The following is a 20453-nucleotide window of genomic DNA, read 5'->3' on the forward strand; positions in this document are numbered from 1 at the left end:
TAAAAAACAGACAATATTAAAATACACAAATAGAATTTAAAACAAGAGTTAAGTAAGATAAAAGAAAATATAAAAAAATAAAATAAAATTGAATAACACAAAGGGTACAATACTGTTACACTGCAGAAAGAAATGAATAGTCCAATGATCCTAATAAAAGAAAAAAGTTTTCAGCCCAGATTTCAAAGAACTAAGTATTGAAAGAGATATCAGCTTTTCTGGGAGTTTTTTCTTTTTACCAGATTTGTGGAGCATAAAAACTGAATGCTGCTTCTCCAGTTTCAGTTCGGACACTGAGGTCATAAAGCAGACCTGATCCAGACTATCTGAGATGTCTGAATGCTTCACAACACGACAGCAGATCAGGAAAAATGCAGTGCTTTGTAAACCAACAATAGTATAAAATAAATTCTGTCACAAACAGGAAGCCAGAGCAAAGACCTGGGACCTGCACTGATGTGGTCTCTTCTTGTCTGAAGTCCAGTTCAGACCAAAAATTTGCAACCAGACAAATTGAATCTTGCAACACACTGATCTGCAATGTTTTGAAAAACTGCCAGTTTACACCAATACAAGACAAGATGGTGTATCGTTTCTATCGCAACAACTCTCTGTACTTAAATTCTAACTTTCAGCTTTTCAGACTTATTTTGAGGCTGAATATAAATTGTAGCTTCTTCAAATCTGAATGAGGATAGTGACAGTGAGATACTGGCTACAGCTGAATCTCTCGTAGTGATGAACCAGTGAAAACCAAAACAAAATGACCCGAGCTTCAGATCGACAGTGTTCATTATAAATACACCACAATAATTCAAATAACCAGTGTAACCAGAATGGTCTGCTGGTCCCAGCCACACTGAGACAAGACAAGTCTTGTTTGTATTTTGTTTTGGGATTATCAAGTTTTATGTGATAGTTATCACATTTCTAGCTTCCTGGTTTACTTCCACAGTATGACTGATTATACAAGTTACTGTTGCCCCATGATTTCCCACTGGGCTTGTAGACTTTACATTGTTTTGATGTCACAGATATTTGACTCGCTTTTTTCGGCTTGAGGAAAGTTTCACAAATATAAAACTTCCATGGATAAAAATAACCACGATAGACAGGGTCATTATTGATCTTGTTTGCAGTGCGAGGTGTCCTGTGAACCATTTTACAGACATCTCTTTATCATGGTGGTCTATGGGGAAAGTGCTTTTTGGGCTGCAGGGGATTTTTTTAGCTGCAATACCATTAACGGCCACTATGAGGAGCTGAATTATCCACAGAGGTCTCTTCATCTCCAAAACAAACAGACCAGCTGATTTACACCAGTAGAAACACTCAATAAGGACCTTTAATGTTACGAAACAGTGTTTTTCCAATGCTGTTTGGCTCATTGTAGAGGGGCTGCTAACTACTTTGGCCAACGTGAAAACATCAGTATCTCTACCGTAGAAACATGGCAGTGCAACATGGTGATCTCTGTAGAGGAGGACCTGCTGCCTGTGTAGATACAAATGTCTCATTCTGAGGTGACCACAACAGTGTATCCCCCTGAATCCTCCACACTGGACCTTTAAAGAAATGTATTTGGACACTGACAGCGTCAGCCAGCAGAGCCTTGTCCTTTTGTTGCTGCTGGTTTTCTCCCTCTGTCCATGTTAATGGGTGCTGGATACTAACTGCCACAGCCTGAGTCATATCACATCCTTTCAGTTTCAGTTGTGATGGCAGATTGCACCAGTCGTGTCTCAGGCTGCTGTTGATGCATAACCACAAGACCGGCTCACCAGGAAAACCCCCAAACTTGCCGATGGCCAGGCCGCACCTGTGAGAGACTCTCACATTTACAGTGCTTCTGATAATAAAGAGGACCACACAGTCTGTAACACTATCATCATTTTTATTGACACAACACTGGCAACACACCACCTTGTTTTGTCCTAATAATTCACTACAACAAAGATCAACAAGTTATATCTACTCTGTGCTGAGATCAATAAATATACTGAGAACATAAAATAGTTGATCAGCAGAATCAGCAGTCCCATCAGACATGACTGAGATCAGGAAACATACAGTGTGAGGAAGAGTTACCAGGCTGCAGGAACACAATAAATACAAAGTCACTTTAACACCATCTGTGGATCATTAATTAGCCCATATAATACAAAAAGATATCATACATATGTACACATACACTCACTGTTCTCAGGTCATGAAGTTTATTTAAAGGAGCTGAAGCTCAGCTGAACCTGCCAGCAGGATCTCTTCATCTGCACCACAGCTAACCTTGCTACATGCTAAACACATTTAAAGGGCCAGACCTGTGTTTTTATGTAGTTTAACATATTTACTACGATTCAAACGTGCTGACTGGTTTTCAAAGGCACACCTCAGTGCTCATATGGCCACCCACCAGCTCCTGGCTGTACGTTTGGACAGAGCCAGGCTAACTGTTTCCAGTCTTTATGCTAAGCTAGGCTAACAGCTGCTGTAGCTTCATATTTACTGTACAGACAATCTGAACATCGGACTCTATGAGACGAAGATATATTTAAATGTTGAACCGTTCCTTTAAGGTCAAAGACATTTTTAAACTCTACAGCTTTAAAACAAAGTTCAGCAGTGATGTAAAGTTGAACTAAAACACAGGTATGGTCCTTTAAAGGTCACTTCTCTTGGTCTTGTTTTATATTTACAGTTCATGGAGGGGTGACAGAGACATTTTCAAGGTGACAGGTTTTAAAAATGGCACATCTGGAACCATTCGAACAGAAAACAGAGAAATTAAAACCGTTGAGGACTCAACAGCTGCACATGAGACAAATAATAATCACATCACTTTCAAACACAAAGGAAATCAAATTAAATTAGAGGCAAACAATGACCAAACTATTTTAATCTAAGAGGCAACTGATTGTTGTTAAACTATAATCACTTCTACATACTTTATATTGAAACTTAAATATAACTTAGTGTATTTTACTTTGAAAGCCATCTGTCTGAATTTACACTCTGTGGTTAATATTTAATAGAGTTCACAAATAAAAATAATTAAGTTGTTTGTATTCAACGTGTCAAATTCTGATTAAAATCTTAAGAGTAATTTAACTGGAGATCTTGTTTATGTATATATATATATATATATATATATATATATATATATATATATGTATATATACACACACGTACATACATATATGAAAATTCAAACCACATAAATTTTGACAGATGGTTTTCAAAGTAAAATACAAGATTTTTTTAAAGTATAAATTGTGATTAAATTCAGTTGATTTTGAGATTTAGATTATTAGAGCATAGACTTTATTAGCCGCCATGTTGGAGCTGCTTCGCATATGATTAGGATTAAATGAGTTGAGACCTTCAGATAACGTGAAGATTATTATTATTATAAATAAACCAGCAGCTCATCAGATGCAGCTATCGATCAGGTATAACTCAGGTTAATCAATGACTGTTTCTATCATGATGTACAGATAAATAAATCTACAACATAAACATTTAAAGAATAACAAACATAAATAAAGTCGGTGACTTGGTGGACCTTCACTGAACCTTTCATTAAAGTGACGTGTCGACATGCAGCTGCTGCACGCTCATGCTCGGACTCCTGGTCGTGACATGCAGCTCACACAGTAAACTCAGGAGAGTGATATCAGTCAGTGTGCATTCATATCAGAGGGTTTATGGAACTGTTACATCATTAATATTCCTTCAAAAGTGCCTTCATTTACCTGCAGACAAGCCGGACGTGAAACCTGACGCAAAGACATTTCCAGATGACGTCACTGATAACACGTGACCTGTGTTTATTTACCATGCATCCTGGGAGATGAGACAGCCACTGAGCTGTGAGATGGAGGTCATGTTGTACATTCACTTCCTGTTGACGGCGACGTTCGGTTAACAGCTCCCCTTCAGACGTCGTCGAATATTCGGCTCCGAGACGACGACATGGACAGATATCGTCCTCCTGCGTGTCTGAAAAATACAAAATGCACAACTGAAAACACACAAGTCACACAGAGAACACTGTTGCCGACATCACACCTGCAGACACACCTTCAGTTTTTAAATGGAAGCTGAGAGAGTCAGAAGGACCGGACTCTCTGGGGACATCGACTAAATAAGGTTTTCCGTTGTCATTTGATATCAAACCCACTCTGGTCGTGTCGTCTACAAACTGAAGGTGTTCAGTTGTGGGTGGGACTGCAGTCACTGGTGAAAAGAGGGTAATGAAGTGGGCTGAGGACGCAGCCTTGGGGGACACCAGAGTTGAGGATAATGGTGGAGGAGGTGGGGCGGCCCACCGACTGCTGGGGTTTGTTTGTTAGAAAGTCCTTGAGCCACAGTAGAGGTTGGCGACATGGCCCTAAAATAATATCAGGATATTTCAGGGTACTTTTACCCCTGAGCTTGCCTGAGAAGGACTAAATGCACAAAGCTGCTATTTTTAAATATCCCATGGAGAGAGACTCTCACTGCAGCCTGTTCTATTTTGTTGTGAAAATGTGGGCGTGCAGCCTCGTTCTGTGGACGATAAACCAGGTGCAGACTTCCATCTGTGTCACCGCTGATGAGGAAATACAGCGAGTGCTGGACGGAGCAGTGAGTGACAACAACCCTGTGTCTTGGCATGGTCACAATAAAAGGTCAATGTGACAGCAGTGAATATTTTTGGAGGTGGTGTTTACCTGCCAGACTCTGTGTCCAGAGGATCGTCTGTCAGAGACTCGGCATTGAAGTCTAAAGGTTCGGCGTCCTGCAGCAGCTCGATACAGTCTCTCTCTGAGCGATTCCCAGAGCGAGAATATTTCGCCTCTGTTCAACAGACGACACGTAATTAGCACTGTGTCATTTCTCTACGCAACAAAACAAGACTCGATTAAGACTTTAGAACTTTAAACAGCTCTTGTTGAGCTTCCTGATGACGTCAGACTTACGCCTGTTGTTGCTGGGCGTCACGGTGTCGGAGTAACTGGTCTCCTTCATCTCATGACTGCTCCTGTTCCTCGCTGTGTAGTCTTCTCTCTGGTTTCCATAACGCTCCTTCCACTCCTACAACACACACACACACACACACACACACACACACGTTGACGCTGACCTGAAACACACCAGCTGCACACAGGTGATCGTCCCTTTAACTCATCATGTGACTTCTAAAAGAATTTGTCTGCAGCAGTGATGATTCAGGTGTGTCTGACTGCACCTCTAACAACACTTGTTTGTCTATGAATGGTTCCTACCTATATCAACAGACACCCATGACAGTACAGTGACCCCTACAGGACAAAATAGCAACCTACACACATTTTACTTTAATTTTAATTTAAGTCATATTATTACTTACTTATTATTATTTTTATTTTTTAATGCTCTCATTTTTACGACTCTGACTGGTCTCTATTCTTTATACCTTCACTTAGATATTTTATAACCAACTGTCGTTTTTGTTTATAGTTTATTATTATTGGATTTTGAATTAATTTAGATCAGTTTTCACTTTGATATTGAAGGCTCTTTTCTAGTTAAATCAAAATAGGATGAGAGAAGAGAAGAGAAGAGAAGAGAAGAGAAGACTTTATTGTCCCGAAGGAGATTTGTCTTGGATACATGCGGTACCTGCCCTGTAAATATTACTTGGTTATGATGATGAAAAAAATTATTGTTGGAGGTTTTTTGAGATGTACAAACTTCATTGCCAATGACTGCTCCACTGTTAATGTTGTGCATATGATAAATAAAGACTTGACACATGCCGTGAATCAATAAAATAAAAAATAACTTCCGACTGAGCTAAATAATTATTATGGGAGGTATTTTGTGACACGCTCAGAGAAAATATAAAGTACATTTATACTTCTGTTTGCAGTTTGTGTGTCAGTTTTAGATGATTTAGATGGCTGAAGTTTTTGTTTAGGTTTTAAACAACCTTTGGAAGATCTGCACGAAGATAAAAACTTTCCAAACACGTTGATTTATTTAAATAAAAGTCTGCTGGAGCTTCAGGGGAGGTCTGTGCTGGATCCTTACTCACCCTCCGTCTGTTCTCGCCATCTTCAATCCTTTGCCGCTTCCTTTTCTCTGTAAGAACAAACATATTCAGAGTTTAGCCATCACCACTGACCACGCCACATGCTGCTGTGCCGTGTGACAGTGAGTGTCGTTACCGCGGCGAATCAGCTCCTTGCCCTCGTCGATCAGGTCCGACGTCATTTCGCTGTCACCCACAAACTGCTGGAAGCCCAGAAGGTTCAGGCAGCGAGTCCCCAAACTGAGGAAACAGGTTATTCACTTATGTTAACTCGTCACAGCAGGTCTTAAAGGGACAGTTCACCCCAAAATCAGAAACACATATTTTCCCTCTTTGTATCAGGACCTGTTTCAGTTTGATTATGTCTGCTGCATCTGTCTTTATCCAATAAACCATCGATAAACACATCAGCTTTACCTGCATGTTTTCCTTTCATACATATTATAGCAGAATAATTGGAGCCCTGAGAACAACAACTGCTCCACGCTAACTGTTGCATCATGATATATAAAGAGTTTGAAAGTTGACTGATCGTTGCAGCTGTTCTCTCCTCACATCTGAGCACCAAAATACCTCACAGACACATTTCAGAATAAAAAACAAACAGTCAGAGTGCTGGTTACTGCATGAACACAGAGCCGTGAATCTGCTAATGAGGAAAAACCTAAAGTATTGAGAGTGTTCAAACTGACCTGAAGTAGGTGGCGATACAGAGGATCACTATCAGCATGGGGTAGTAGATGTAGAAGCCGTTAGCGATGAAAGAGAGAACACGCATCGATCCCATGATCTGAAACACAAACAGCAGTCAGACAGTTGATCCTGTGCAGTGTGTGTCACAGACGGTACCAAGTCGATGCTAACATTCTGAAAACGTGACCCACTTTTCTTCAGTGACATAGGTACCATGACTCCTTCTTTTCTGGCTCCCAATTGGATATCAAGAATCATAGAATTTCACTGGTGACTTACGGAGGTGTACGCAGTCTGTTCCTTCTGCTGGTGGGAGATGGCCGAGTCCATGTGGATCAGACCCAGGAAGTTGAGACACAGAGGAGGCGTCAGACGACAGAACAACCTGCACAGTAAAGAGTTTGCATCAAATATCATTTCTCAACCATAACCCTTCATGGAAGTCTGTTTATTAATCACACGTCATCTGTCATTCCTGCTCTTTTTGCGCTCCTCTCTGAAGCAGCAGGATGTCAATGATGCTGAGTAGATCTGTCCTGAACTTATATTCGTATGTTTTTATTGTGTTTTCAGACGTTCACATATCATTTCAAAGCTCCAAGTTCTTGTATCCCATCCCACAAAAACACATCGTCACAAGGAAAAAGAAAAATATAATTTAAATTGATTCTACGAGGCCGTCGTTTATCAGATACAGGTCACATTCAGTGAGATTTCTTTAAGAAGAGACATTTTAGAGTCGTCCAGGATTAATATGACCGAGCCCTGAGAAGCGTTTTGAAGCTTTTCCAACTTCAGAGGCCACAGCGTCAGATTGAGCTCCAGAGGGACTCACATCACACAATGAAAACCTGCCTCTGGGATTATGAATTTGGCCGTGGTTGGACTTGTCTTTTCAGTGTGTCTTTAAAGGGATAGTGCACCCAAACATGAAAATTCAGCCATTATCTACTCACCCATATGCCGAGGGAGGCTCAGGTGAAGTTTTAGAGTCCTCACATCACTTGCAGAGATCCAAGGGGAGAGGAGGTAGCAACACAACTCCACCTAATGGAGGCTGACGGCGCCCCAGATTCAAACGTCCAAAAACACATCATTGAAACCACAAAATATCTCCATACTGCTCGTCCGTAGTGATCCAAGTGTCCTGAAGCCCCGACATAAAAAGTTGTTTGGAAAAACCTCATTTGAACTCTGTTTTTAGCCTCATTGTAGCCTGTAGCTCTGACTGCCTCTCTGGGCACCGCGCTCACGTGTGCGCTTGCATTAGACCGTGAGACATGGGCCTGCGTTCATATGTGTTCCAAGCTTTCGCTGGTCACGTGAGCGCGGTGCCCAGAGAGGCAGTCAGAGCTACAGGCTACAATGAGGCTAAAAACAGAGTTCAAATGGCGTTTGTCCAAACAACTTTTTATGTCGGGGCTTCAGGACACTTGGATCACTACGGACGAGCAGTATGGAGATATTTTGTGGTTTCAATGATGTGTTTTTGGACGTTTGAATCTGGGGCGCCGTCAGCCTCCATTAGGTGGAGTTGTGTTGCTACCTCCTCTCCCCTTGGATCTCTGCAAGTGATGTGAGGACTCTAAAACTTCACCTGAGCCCCCCTCGGCATATGGGTGAGTAGATAATGGCTGAATTTAAATTTTTGGGTGCACTATCCCTTTAAGGATCGGATGTGTCAGATCAAGACTCAGCTGTGTCCACACCTGACACTTCAATGCCACCTGCCACATCAGATAGTGACTGCATGTAATACCTGGTCCTTGTCCGTGAACAGCACATATAAAATGTGTGTTTCTGAATATAAAGTACAAATGTAGGAGATAGCAGGTGGCATGTGGTCTGGCTGATTGCATCAAAATGCGAGCAAGATCCAAACTCGGGGCGCACAGACTTGACAGCTAATGCGTCCTGGCAGGATCGGATGACAAAAGTTGCATTGAGAAGACAAGTGTAACCACGGGTCTTGTCACACATGTAAAAAAAAGTTTTCAAAAACCTGAATCACACTCAGGAAAATCCAAAATGACTGAGTAATGGTCGCTGGAGGTTGGTTAAGATGCTGACACACTGGATCAAAGTTATCGTTTAATACTGACATTAGAGGCTGATTTGCATGGAATAGGTGATGTTTCTACAGGTGTAGAAAAGGTATCACTTTAGTCCGACTATAAATGTTCTGTACCTCTTGATTTTTCAAATGATTTAGTTGTTTAGAAAGTTTCATTTTTTGATTCTCTGCTATTGAAAGGTGTTTCATTTTTACTTAATTACTATTTTTCATTGTTTTGTGATGCACGTATCCTGTCACTTACATGCCACTGAACTGGAGGCTGTAGGCGTCAGTCTGGTGATGGGAGGCCAGGTAGTAGTAGTTGAAAACCCGGATACGGAACACGGTGGAGTAAACGCAGGTGCACAGGAAGAAGATTGTGATGAAGCACGCCATCTGGTGGAGACAAGAGGCATTGTCACAAGTCAGTCAGATAATGAGGCCATGTCTCAGCTGGACTTCCGCTCTGAATGTGTGATCACATGTTTCAGTATTACAGACACTGAGTGAGCAGAGCTGTCAGTGATACATACACGAATTCAGAACTTCACAAACTTTCAAATTAAGTTTTATATTTGAACTATAATTTGATTGTGATTCAGTTTTCTTCATCAGTGTGTTGACATCCAATCTGTTCAACAACTCCCCTGCGTTGTGTCCCATACAGTGACTTTAGCTGCACTATGAGCTGACCTGTGTGTGTGTGTGTGTGTGTGTGTGTGTGTGTGTGTGTCTCACCTCGATGTACAGGTAGTTGTAGTCTCTCTCAGCCAGCTGGATGAACACAGCGAACAGAGAGAGGACGGGCCGGGTGCTGAAGAAGGTGCACTCAGACCAGACCACGGCCACACTGAACAGGGTCAGGACCACCGACAGCAGCCGATAGAACCAGCGCTTCAGGAGACACTCCCAGTACCACTCTGTACAAACACACAGGACATGACTGCAGGGCTCAGAGGCACTGAGGCAGAGCTTCACTACACTATGTTATCACTGTTTCATGTGGGCAGTAATGTGTGTACTTACATCTGTGAAATGTAACTAAGTACATTTACTCATACACTGCACTTAGCTACAAATTCGAGGTACATACCACGACACGTACCACCACATTTCAGAAGGGAACACTTTGTAAAAAAAATAGTGAGAATGAAAGGAAACTGGGATACACTCTCAAAAACATTTCCCCATAGCTCGACAAGTGGTCAAAAATGAAACCTTTGCCACATCTTCTTTGAGTTTCTGGTTCATAGTCAAATGGAAAGTACAAAATGTTTTGTTGAAACGACAGACCACCTGACAGGGACTCAAACCCACCTACAGTCGGCGTGTATACGTATCTGCTGAACCAGCCGGCTGGCTCAGAGGACGGGAAGCTGTGGACGAACTGGTGGGTTGAACTGGTCTCGTTCTTGGCTATGTCCTCCAGGTGGATGGCCTGCTTCAGGAGGATCTGCCACTGGACACGAGTCCTGTTGTGTCTCTGGACCGCATAGATCACCTGGATACAGAATCACATACATGGTACACCAGGAAAACTCAACTGTGATGAACTTTTACAACATTCTTAAAATGACATTTTAGGACTATTTTAATCTGGATTTAGATTGAATCATGGCGGATAAAACGCTGATTCTGGTGACATGGTTTTACTGCAGCTTAGTGCTGCCTTTGATACAGTTGACCACAGCATAGTCATTAATCTCAAGATGGAAGGCATGTCCGATACTGCCATTAAAGTCCTTTTTCAACCACAGAACGTTCTTTATCCTTCTACTGCCCACCTCACCTGTGGTGTGCCACAAGGCTCCGTTTAAGGTCTTCTACTATTTTCATTCATCATTCAACATTCATCCATTTAAGGAAATTTTCACATTTACAAGGGGCATTACGATTCTCCAAATCCAAGATGTGATTGGATTTTTAAGGTCACAATTGAATTAAAGTTTTGATTTAAGCTTTTTTTTCAGCACTGACGGCTATACGAATTTTAGATGATCAAGTGTTGATTCATTAAAATCAACAGGTCACTGGTTTCATGCTCTGACAACTGTCATCTATATCTTCAAACTCTTCTTTAAAAAGATTAGCTACATGGTATCAAGTAGGGCTGCTCGTAGTGGTCCACTAAATGTTAGTCGACCAGAAAGGTCATTAGTCGGCAAGATTTCATTGGTCGCTTAGTCACAGAAAAAAAAAAGAAATGTGAAACTCTATCAGGAGCTGCTCCTCTTAAAAATAATTCCAAACCTATATGACTGGACCATGTGTGACTTTAATTTGAAAGGACAGACACAGGAAGTGTCCACGCTCAGCAGTCAGACAGGACTCAGGTTAATCCCCAGGGCTGGTACCTGCGGTTATTCCACAGGCTAGTTAATAACATGTCGGGCAGGAAATCCAAAGTGTGGGATCATTTTGAGAAGGTGAAGGACGAACCCAAGGTGATATGTAAACTCATCTTCATTGGTCGACTACAAACATGACGTATCATCTGAAACATGGAAGTAGCTACATGCCCATGTTTCCAGCTGTTGTAAGCCTGTCTGTACCTTTCTTCCTCTCGTACCTGTTTATGAAGCTTCACCAGACTCTTCTCGCTGGGATAGGTGTTTTGTTTGTCGTCAAAGTCCTCATAGTCGTCCATGTTCCTGCCCATCTTCTCTTGGTAATCCACCGGACACTGAGGGAACACGTCACGTCAGATCAATATATCTGATCTATCAATCACAACACTGGGTGCTGTTAACGTTGTATTCCACGTACCTTTCTGAGGATCGTGTCAATGTATTTCCTCAGTGGATGGTTATACTTGATGGATTCACTGACTTTTCTCACCTCCTGCAGAAAACCAGACATCACAGTAAAAACACTGAAATGAGCCAAACATCACGCATGAAAGTGACGTCCACCACCTGATGCCCACCTCCATGATGTCCTCCAGGTTCTCCTCTGCGTCCGCCTTCTCCGTCATCAGCTTGGAGGCCTTGAAGTAGGTCTTGATGAGCAAGTGTCCGTGTCGTGAAGCGTTCCAGTAGGAGCGAGGGATCTCCACCAGACCGTAACCGAGCAGCAGCACCAGCAGGAACAGGCCCCAGGTGTTAGCCGCTGTGATGCCGATGGTCTGCAGCTCATACCTGAAGCACACGGAGGACAGAACCACATGAGGACACACGGACAGTTTCCTGTCTCCTAAACCATCTGTGGCAGGTATCAACCCGTTGTTAACATTAGAGGCTGACTTTTTTCTGGAACCTTGGGACAAGAAAAAAGTTAACGGAAACGGCAGGATGAAAATTATTTTTAACAATACTGAGCAAAAGATGCGAAGTCAGCAGCTATCAGTTAGTTTCCACAGAGCATAGAGATTAATTGGTGACTCTAAATTGTCCGTACGTGTGAATGGTTGTTTGTCTCTATGTGTCAGCCCTGTGATAGTCTGGTGACCTGTCCAGGGTGAACCCTGCCTCTCACCCAGTGTCAGCTGGAATAGGCTCCAGCCCCTGTGACCCCTAAGCCACAAAGTGAGAAAAAAATAACTCATGTATAGAAATAAAAAAATTATCATTCTATAGTCAGTTTGTGCACCTAAATCGAATCGTTATGTGCCTAGCTATTCCCACCGCTAATGTCTTATAAAGTAAAATATCAAATTATGTGGTCTCATAATTTTGGTCCCCTCAGGACACCAGTGGATTTCTGCAAGACTGGGACACCAAAAAGACCAGAAACAGGACTGATGCCATGAAACAGTAACAGCAGCTCCTTCCTCTGCGTCCACTCACCAGGACAGGTGCCACTGAGGGTGCACAGCCACGTATATGAGCAGAGAGCCGAAGATGAGCAGGTAGGTCCCGTAATAAATGGCGTTCTCTATCAGGGCAGTTTTTATTTTCCCGGTGATGGAGAAGCCTCCAGAGCGGGCGTAGGACTGCATGAAGGGCAGCAGCAGCCTGGAAACACAGACGCACATCAGCACGGTAGTGACTTCAGTACAACAAACCACATCATGTGTTGATCATACGGACCATGTGAGACACTGAGACGTCCAGTACACCACCCTCCAGAACACAGGCATGATGCCGTCAGGGATGTAGCTCCATGGCTTGTAGCACGGCTTCGGGACGCTGTCAGAGAGAAGAAGGAGGACAGGGTATGAGCGGTGATCAGGGTTTACCACACATTCACATTCAAAGAGAAGAGACAGACCGCAGGAAACAACAGAAAGTGTCCACAGTTTGGGATGATTTCAAACTGAAACAAAAATCTGTACATTGTGTCTGTTGGGACATGAAGATGCAGAAATAATTTAATGAGACACATGTTTAACACTGACCTCTTGGTGGGTGTAACAGATGTGTTAGCCGTGGTGTGATTGGATGGTAACAGGCTGGCAGTGGGGACAGCGGCGTGTTCCTCATGGTCTATCTTACACTGCTTGTAGATGGTCTGTAAAGACACAATAAAGGTTTCAGTAGTGTCTCATGAATCTGAGGGACAGAAGTGTGACGTCTCCGTTCATACTGACCGTGCTGACGTCCAGAGGTAATATGAAGACGATGAGGAAGCACAGGTACCAGGCCAGCAGCGTGCCGAACAGCACCATGCGCTGCTGCTTCTTGAAGTCTCCATATCGGTGCAGCAGGAACAGCGCCAGGAAAAACACCACCACGATCTCGATGCCCAGAGCAGCTCCGCTCATCCCGCTGCACTCCGCTCAGCAGCCCCGCAGAAACCTGAAAGACATGAAACTCCAGTTCAACACGCTTCAGGGCTCCGTCACACCAGTTCATCTGATCCAGATCATGTTCACACTGATGAACCAGGAAGAGGAAACACACAGACTGACAGGTAAGTACCCAGAGAGGAAAATTATACTCAACTCTGTCATCAGATTCGAGTATCTTCGCTGCTGATTCAGAAGTCTTAAATATAAAATGTTGTAATAAACAAAAAACCTTTTTTGTACTGTGGACCACCAACTACTCATGAACAGCTCACTGAGTGCTGGTGCTGGATGCAAAGCGACAAAGTGGTTCCACAGTAATCTGACTGATTGTTCACAGACTGTTGAAAATGTCATGTCCTACAAAGTCATTGTGAAGAAGGGTATCCCACAAGGATCAGTTTTGGGACCATTGCTTTTTAAGTTTATATTAAATATTATAAATATTATATAAACTCCAAAGTTTAAAATATCTGTGATAGGTTCAAATACTTAAGTAGAAACCGATGTTAACACCCTACAACACAGCCTTTTGGATCTGAAACTGCTTCTACCAAAACTAAAATTATGTCTTTTCAACTCATTCTCAAGCTCCGACCTCGTCACATGTCCACGTTTGGTCATCGACTTTCCACATCCATCAGGCACTGTTAAACTATAATGGCTACAGGCCGCGTATCATGTCGACATTAAAGGACGCCTTTTTTCGTTGGACTTGACACTGTAAGTCACTGCCCAAGCGCCGGATTTTGACGACTTCGGATGCTCGTCTTTCAGGAGCTCACCAGCTACTTTGTTACTGACTCTCCCGCAGACAGCAGCCAGTCAGGAGACAGGATTTTATACACTTTATGAAGCAGGAGCAGGACACACACACATTTTATTTTACCAACTGTGCAAAGTTTTCACATCATAGACGATGAACAAGTCATTAAAACGTGAGTGTTACAGGTAAAATATGAGTGATGTAGCTGCAGGTGAGCTGGACTGAATTATATATTTATAATATATTTCTTATAAATCAAATGTGAGGTGCACTGAAGAAAAAACATTAGTAATAATGTTGAGTATTCATAAACATATCTACAGAAAGACATGAACCACGAGCACATGACAAATTAAATACCAACTCTGGGACCCACTGGTTTAAATCATGTGACCACACCACAATAAAAAATACTGTTTGTGAAACTGGCTGACTGCAGTGATGATGATGATGATGATGATGATGAGACAAACACAGCTATTCTTCATCCATTACTGCTGCTCTACATGATAATAATAATTAGTGCTGTTATTAAAGACACGGGACTCTCCAACAGGAGCTGAAAGGCTCTTTTGTGTCGTTCACAGGGGAAACAAATGTCTTTAAATATTTGCTGTTGAGACTCACACTGGTCTGAGATCAGTGACCCAGAGAAGCTGCTCATATTCTACTGTGACCACTCGTTACTGAGGAAGGAATGCTACACACTTACAGACCAGCAACATCATGAACGTATATTTATAGCCCATACTGCTAACCTATTAATAAACATGAACATTTCTCCAGTATCTGGTGGAAGTCGTGAGCAAATGCTGCTCAAGAAACATGACCCCAATCGACCAGAAGGGGACGCTATAATTAAATTAAATTTAACACACAAGTTCAATGTGCTCTACAAAAACGCCTAAAAACCACTAAGGTCCACCATTTTGACTGTTTTGGAAAAAAAAAATTAACATTACCTCGTGAACCTTAAGTCTCATTTGTACCAACGTTTCTGTGGATCATCACTAAACCAAGCTTATGAAAAGACATTAAAAGCTTGTTGATATCTCACTGTGTTTTAATCATATTAACCGATGAATGTTAGAGGGGGCATGGCTCAGCACATAAACAGACCTTACTTCATAACCGTTGAGCCAATTATCACCAAACTTGCAGGAAATGTCCACATAAGTAACTTAAACATATCCTGAAAGTTTAATTCAAATCGACCACTAGGGGGCGCCACCAAGGCAAAAAGTGGGTGTGGCATAACACAAATCAGACTATAAATCAGACCTTGTTTGTCTAATCATTACAAAACTCACAGGATACGTTCATTCATAAATTTGAAGCACATGTTCAATAGGTCAATAGGGGGCGCCACCAGTTCCAAACATGTGCTCTGGCCTTGCGCAAAATTTAGCCATAAATCAATAGCCTCTTTTACACTGCCAGATTTTCCACGAATGTTGGGCCGCTTTGCCGGCAAGCTGCAAGCGTTTAGACACACAGAGCCGGATTGGCGAGTTGATCCGAGGTGCCGAATTTCCCGCCTCATAGGGTAGACATATTGATGGAATCCTTTTAGTTTAAACAGACCGAGGTGGCCTTCCACAACGGGAGGGGCTGTTGATGACTTGTGGGAGGAGCTGTTGATGACGCCGCACATGCGAGCCACTGGCGGTGGATAAACAGGAAACAGCTGATAGCAGGAATTAGCGAGCAGCTAGTAGCAAGAGGGAAACACAAACCTGACAGACACTGTAAAGATGAGCAACTGGGGAGACAAGGAATTGTGCGCCCTCCTTGTCCTCGCAAACGAAGAGGCCATTAACCGTCAGATGACGGGGACGGTGAAGAATGGGCCGACTTACGAGAGAATCGCTGAAGGACTGACCAGCCGCGGCTTCCCTCCCACGTCACTGTTTACGTCACACGCTGAGCTACACGTTTTGTTACTTGCTCACGCCCCCCATTGCCCCGAAAAAGGCACATTCTGTATAAACAAAAGTAGGTAGGCGGCATTTTGCTGCACTCCCCAATTTTGTTTTTATACTGCCAATGCTGAAAAAACACTGATTGGGCTTTCCTGCAAATTTGCACAACTCCTGTTTAAAAAGGGCTACTGACAGTTCATCCAAACATCACCAAACTCATTAGGATTTTTTGAGTTACACTACTGAGGTATGTCCCCAAAATGTTTCTGCAACCAATCAATAGGTAGGAACAGTGTTGCTAAATAAGAGCGGTGCAGATTTGGACAGAACGGTATGATTGCCATAAAACCTGTTATTTGTTGTGAACCGTCAAAGCTCTTCAAACGGTTCATGCTGACTTAAAACCAGGAACTGCTGCTTGCAACTATATTGTCTGCTTAAGATTTGTACGTTGTTTTTATTTTCATTTGCACTCTTTTCTACTTTGTATTGCACTCGAGATATATAAAGTTCTATCTTACAAATCTCTGCAGAGATGTGAATCAGAATATTACTCTACAACTGATGCACAAATTTGCTCAGACGTGTGTCAGATAATATTAACGCCACCTACAGATACAACCTTCATTCATCAACTCGACCCACAGAGCAGAGGCGACATATGGAGGTCTGATTCAGACTGATACAGAACCTGACTGTGCATGAAACTACACACTTCATGACACAGTAACGCACTCAAGTACAAAACTGAAGTAAACTTACCAATAAATGTATTAAAGTACATTTACTCAGGTACAAATTTAAGTCACTTGTACTTTGAGTATTTCCATTTTATGCTCCCTCCTCCTCCTCCTCCTCCACGACATCTCAGAGGTAAATACTGCACATTTTACGGCGCTACATTTGTCTCATAGCTTCAGTTACTTCCTGTCCATTGAAAACCATGTATCTCCAGATGTGCAGATGTTGACTGTTTGTGATAAACATGTTGAGATGAATGAGCTCTTTAAAACCCTCTGGGATCAGCTGGAAAAGTCGTCGTCACAAAGCTGAAAACAGGCTGTTTGTGTGACTTTTTACAGCTACATGCTTCTCATGGGACAGCCAAGCTACAAACACATGATGATCTTATAGACCATGATGCATCGCTGTAGATTAAACTACAAAACAGGATATAAAGGAGTTAGAATGAGCTCAACCTGAAACATCTAGAGCAGGAAAATGACACAGTGATGCAGCAGGAATATGAATCCAAAAACACCAGCATAGGAACACTGAGTACTTTTACTTTAAGTACATTTTGCTGATACATACTTGTACTTCAGGACAGTTTTGGATGCATGACTTGTACTTGTAATGGAGTATTTTCACACAGTGGTATTTGTTCTTTTACTGCTCGGTCAATACTTTTACTTTAAGTACATTTTGCTAGTACTTAAGGCTCTGAGTGCAGGATTTTGACTTGTAATGGAGTATTTTCACAGTGTGGTATTGGTACTTTTGCTGTAAGTACACTTTGTTTACACATACTTGTAGTTTAGGATGCAGGATTTGTTTACATGTAATGGAGTATTCTCTCACAGTAGTATCAGCACTTTTACTGCACAATTAGTACTTTTAATTTGCTGATATATATTTGTACTGAATGGAGTATTTTCACAGTGTGGTATTGGTACTTTTGCTTTAAGTACATTCTGTTTACACATACTTGTAGTTTAGGATGGTTTTGGATGCAGGATTTGTTTACATGTAATGGAGTATTCTCTCACAGTAGTATCAGCACTTTTACTGCACAATTAGTACTTTTAATTTGCTGATATATATTTGTACTGAATGGAGTATTTTCACAGTGTAGTATTAGTACTTTTGCTGCAGTAGAGGATGTGAGTGCTTCTTCCTCCACACCCTGTGATAATGTAATGATAGTAATGTGATTACTCCTCATGATGTGACCTGCTGGTTAGTGCTGATGATGCTGACCTCAGTAATCACCCGGACAGTCAGATAAACCCGCAGCAGCCTGTCTCTCTCTCACACACACACACACACACACACACACACACACACACACGTCACCACATTATTAGCGGTGATTCATCATGAACACAGAGGATGTGTCTGTATCAGAGGAAACATCACAGATCTGCCTGCTCTCCGCCCAGATCACCACACCAACGTCAGCTAGCTTAAAAACACAGCTAGCTCATGTTAGCTAGCAAAACAATGACGCGCTGTGTCTTACCGTGATTACCGTGAGTGTTTCCGGCCCCTCTGAGCTGACGTTAAGACGGTCGGTGAACTCTCCCGGTGCCTGTGTGGTTATATTCCGCCGTGTTTTACCATTAACACCAGCCGTTTCCTGCTGCTGGGTCGATGGCTGGAAACACCAGTCACATCCGGGTTCTCTACACCGGGAGGAATTCAGAGGAGAGGACGATGACGTCAGAGCCAGGCAAGCCGAATCCCAGCGCATGCGCAGTAGTTTCAGTTGTCTTCACCTATGGCCCATTCCCAAACCACTCCCTACCCACTACCACTTCACTACCGAGTGTCACTCCAAATCAAGTTACACTCGCAGCTGTGGAGGGCACTCCTGATTAAGGGGAAGTGTATGAAAGAGAAGCCAAACAGATGGGACGCCCTCGCCACTCTACCGGAAGAAGGAAGCAGATGTAACCATGGATACCGACAGACGCTTTGTGAAAACAGGCTATAAAAAAACAACAACATTTAAATATTAATTAAAATGAGATACATTATAAATAAATTTAGATAAGTCAGATAAGAGATACAGTGCAGTGTAATCAAAGTAATTAACTTGTTCATATTTTCTAGACACAGTTTACACATTTACAGATTAATTCATCTGGGCAATCTCACCTCCATCCCATTCCTCTTTTTAGTGAAGAGACTCTCATTTTTAATCCGTAGATCGATTAACTGCTTTGTTTTTTCTTCCGTCCCTGTGAACACAGAATTATATATATTTTTTTTAAAAAAATCATGAGAATTGGATGAGGAATTTTTTAGACAGTTTTAAATCGTTTATTTAAGCATATGGACGTGAAGGTTTTCATCTTTTGACACCAAACATTCTGTGTGTTTGTTTGAGACTGTAAAGTAAGGGTGAGGAAAACAAATATGTGTGTTTGACCTAAAATATTTTACAAAGCAGAAAGACGGAACTGTTACATTTGTACGTTGTTTCCTCCATTGTTATGTTGCGCTTCCTGCTGGGCTCATCAGAAGCCTGCACTGATGCACACTCGCTATCTAAGGGCTGAGCAGTCCACTCGCACTCAGCGATAATTGGTTTGGGACAGCGAAGCTCAGCGTGACCGCGCAAACGGAGGGGGAGTGAATAGGGCGAGGGGATAGGGGCCGGTTTGGGATTGGGCCTATGTCTTCTGCCTTCTAAGGTTTTTAACAGTTACAGAGTGTCTACTGCCCCCTACAGGAGGACAAATGAGTCACTACCATCACAGGTCATGCTGTTAATAATTACTAGAGTCCATTGAAAACATCTCTGCCACACAAACACTCTATCAGTGAGCATTGCCCAGTTATATGCACCACAGTGACCACAGACACGGCCCTGCCCACATCTAAGTCCTGTATAGCTTTGCAAAGAAATTCCAGAAATGTTATCCTGATTCTTTTTCACTTGATCTTCAACACAATAACCTCTGCTACACATTTGAATTGTATGCTGCTGCAACTTCCCTGTGTCATTTGATGGAAACTTTTAATAAAGTAAGTAATAAACATGCACCTGTAAGAGCACAATACACTAGTCCATGTAAAAACAAGATGGCAGCCATCTCTGCCAAGTCAGTCTGCAGCTGATCCTGATACAAAAGTGGATAAAACCTGATCACATTTAATGGTTGACACTTGTTTATTTATGATTAATAATGTTTGTAGTTCGACATGGCAACACAGGAGGAGGAGCTTAAAATCAACTGTAAATGTAACAGGAAGTCGGTGCAGAGCAGCTCAGACTGGCCTGATGTGCTCTCTCTCCTCTTGGTTCTGGTTTGAATTTGGTGTAAACAACATGGAAGCATGGATCCATCCTGCCTTGTATCAACGCTTCAGGCTGCTGCTGCTGGTGTAATGGTGTGGGGGAGATTTTCTTAGTACCAACTGAGCATGGTTTAAACACCACAGCCTACCTGAGTATTGTTGCTGAGCGTGTCCATCCCTTTATGACCACAGTGTACCCATCTTCTGATGGC

At 42.3% G+C, this 20453-nt stretch overlaps 1 protein-coding gene across 1 annotated transcript; it reads right to left on the reverse strand.

Annotated features, from left to right (window-relative positions):
- Positions 1-1873: 1873 nt before the first annotated feature.
- lmbrd2b (LMBR1 domain containing 2b) lies at positions 1874-18640 on the reverse strand. Its single transcript, XM_033647410.2, has 18 exons — positions 18458-18640; positions 13330-13537; positions 13138-13250; positions 12830-12928; positions 12587-12754; positions 11728-11938; positions 11568-11642; positions 11371-11484; positions 10119-10302; positions 9540-9721; positions 9064-9197; positions 7025-7130; positions 6745-6842; positions 6189-6292; positions 6056-6102; positions 4959-5073; positions 4710-4836; positions 1874-3996 (listed from the first exon to the last, which is right to left on the reverse strand). The coding sequence occupies exons 2-18, from the start codon at positions 13501-13503 to the stop codon at positions 3933-3935; spliced, it is 2115 nt and encodes a 704-aa protein (XP_033503301.1). The 5' UTR covers positions 13504-13537; positions 18458-18640; the 3' UTR covers positions 1874-3932.
- Positions 18641-20453: the final 1813 nt, after the last annotated feature.

Source organism: Epinephelus lanceolatus, chromosome 19 (genome assembly GCF_041903045.1).
Source record: "Epinephelus lanceolatus isolate andai-2023 chromosome 19, ASM4190304v1, whole genome shotgun sequence".
Lineage (NCBI taxonomy): Eukaryota > Metazoa > Chordata > Actinopteri > Perciformes > Serranidae > Epinephelus > Epinephelus lanceolatus.

Bases quoted from the DNA above. Each gene is read 5' to 3' on its own strand.
- lmbrd2b (XM_033647410.2), bottom strand. From the start codon at position 13,503: ATGAGCGGAGCTGCTCTGGGCATCGAGATCGTGGTGGTGTTTTTCCTG. The intron at 11,485-11,567 runs GTACGTGGAATA...GTGTTCCCTCAG, and splicing joins TTGACACGATCCTCAGAAAG to TGTCCGGTGGATTACCAAGA. The intron at 10,303-11,370 runs GTACGAGAGGAA...TTCTGTATCCAG, and splicing joins TGGTGAAGCTTCATAAACAG to GTGATCTATGCGGTCCAGAG.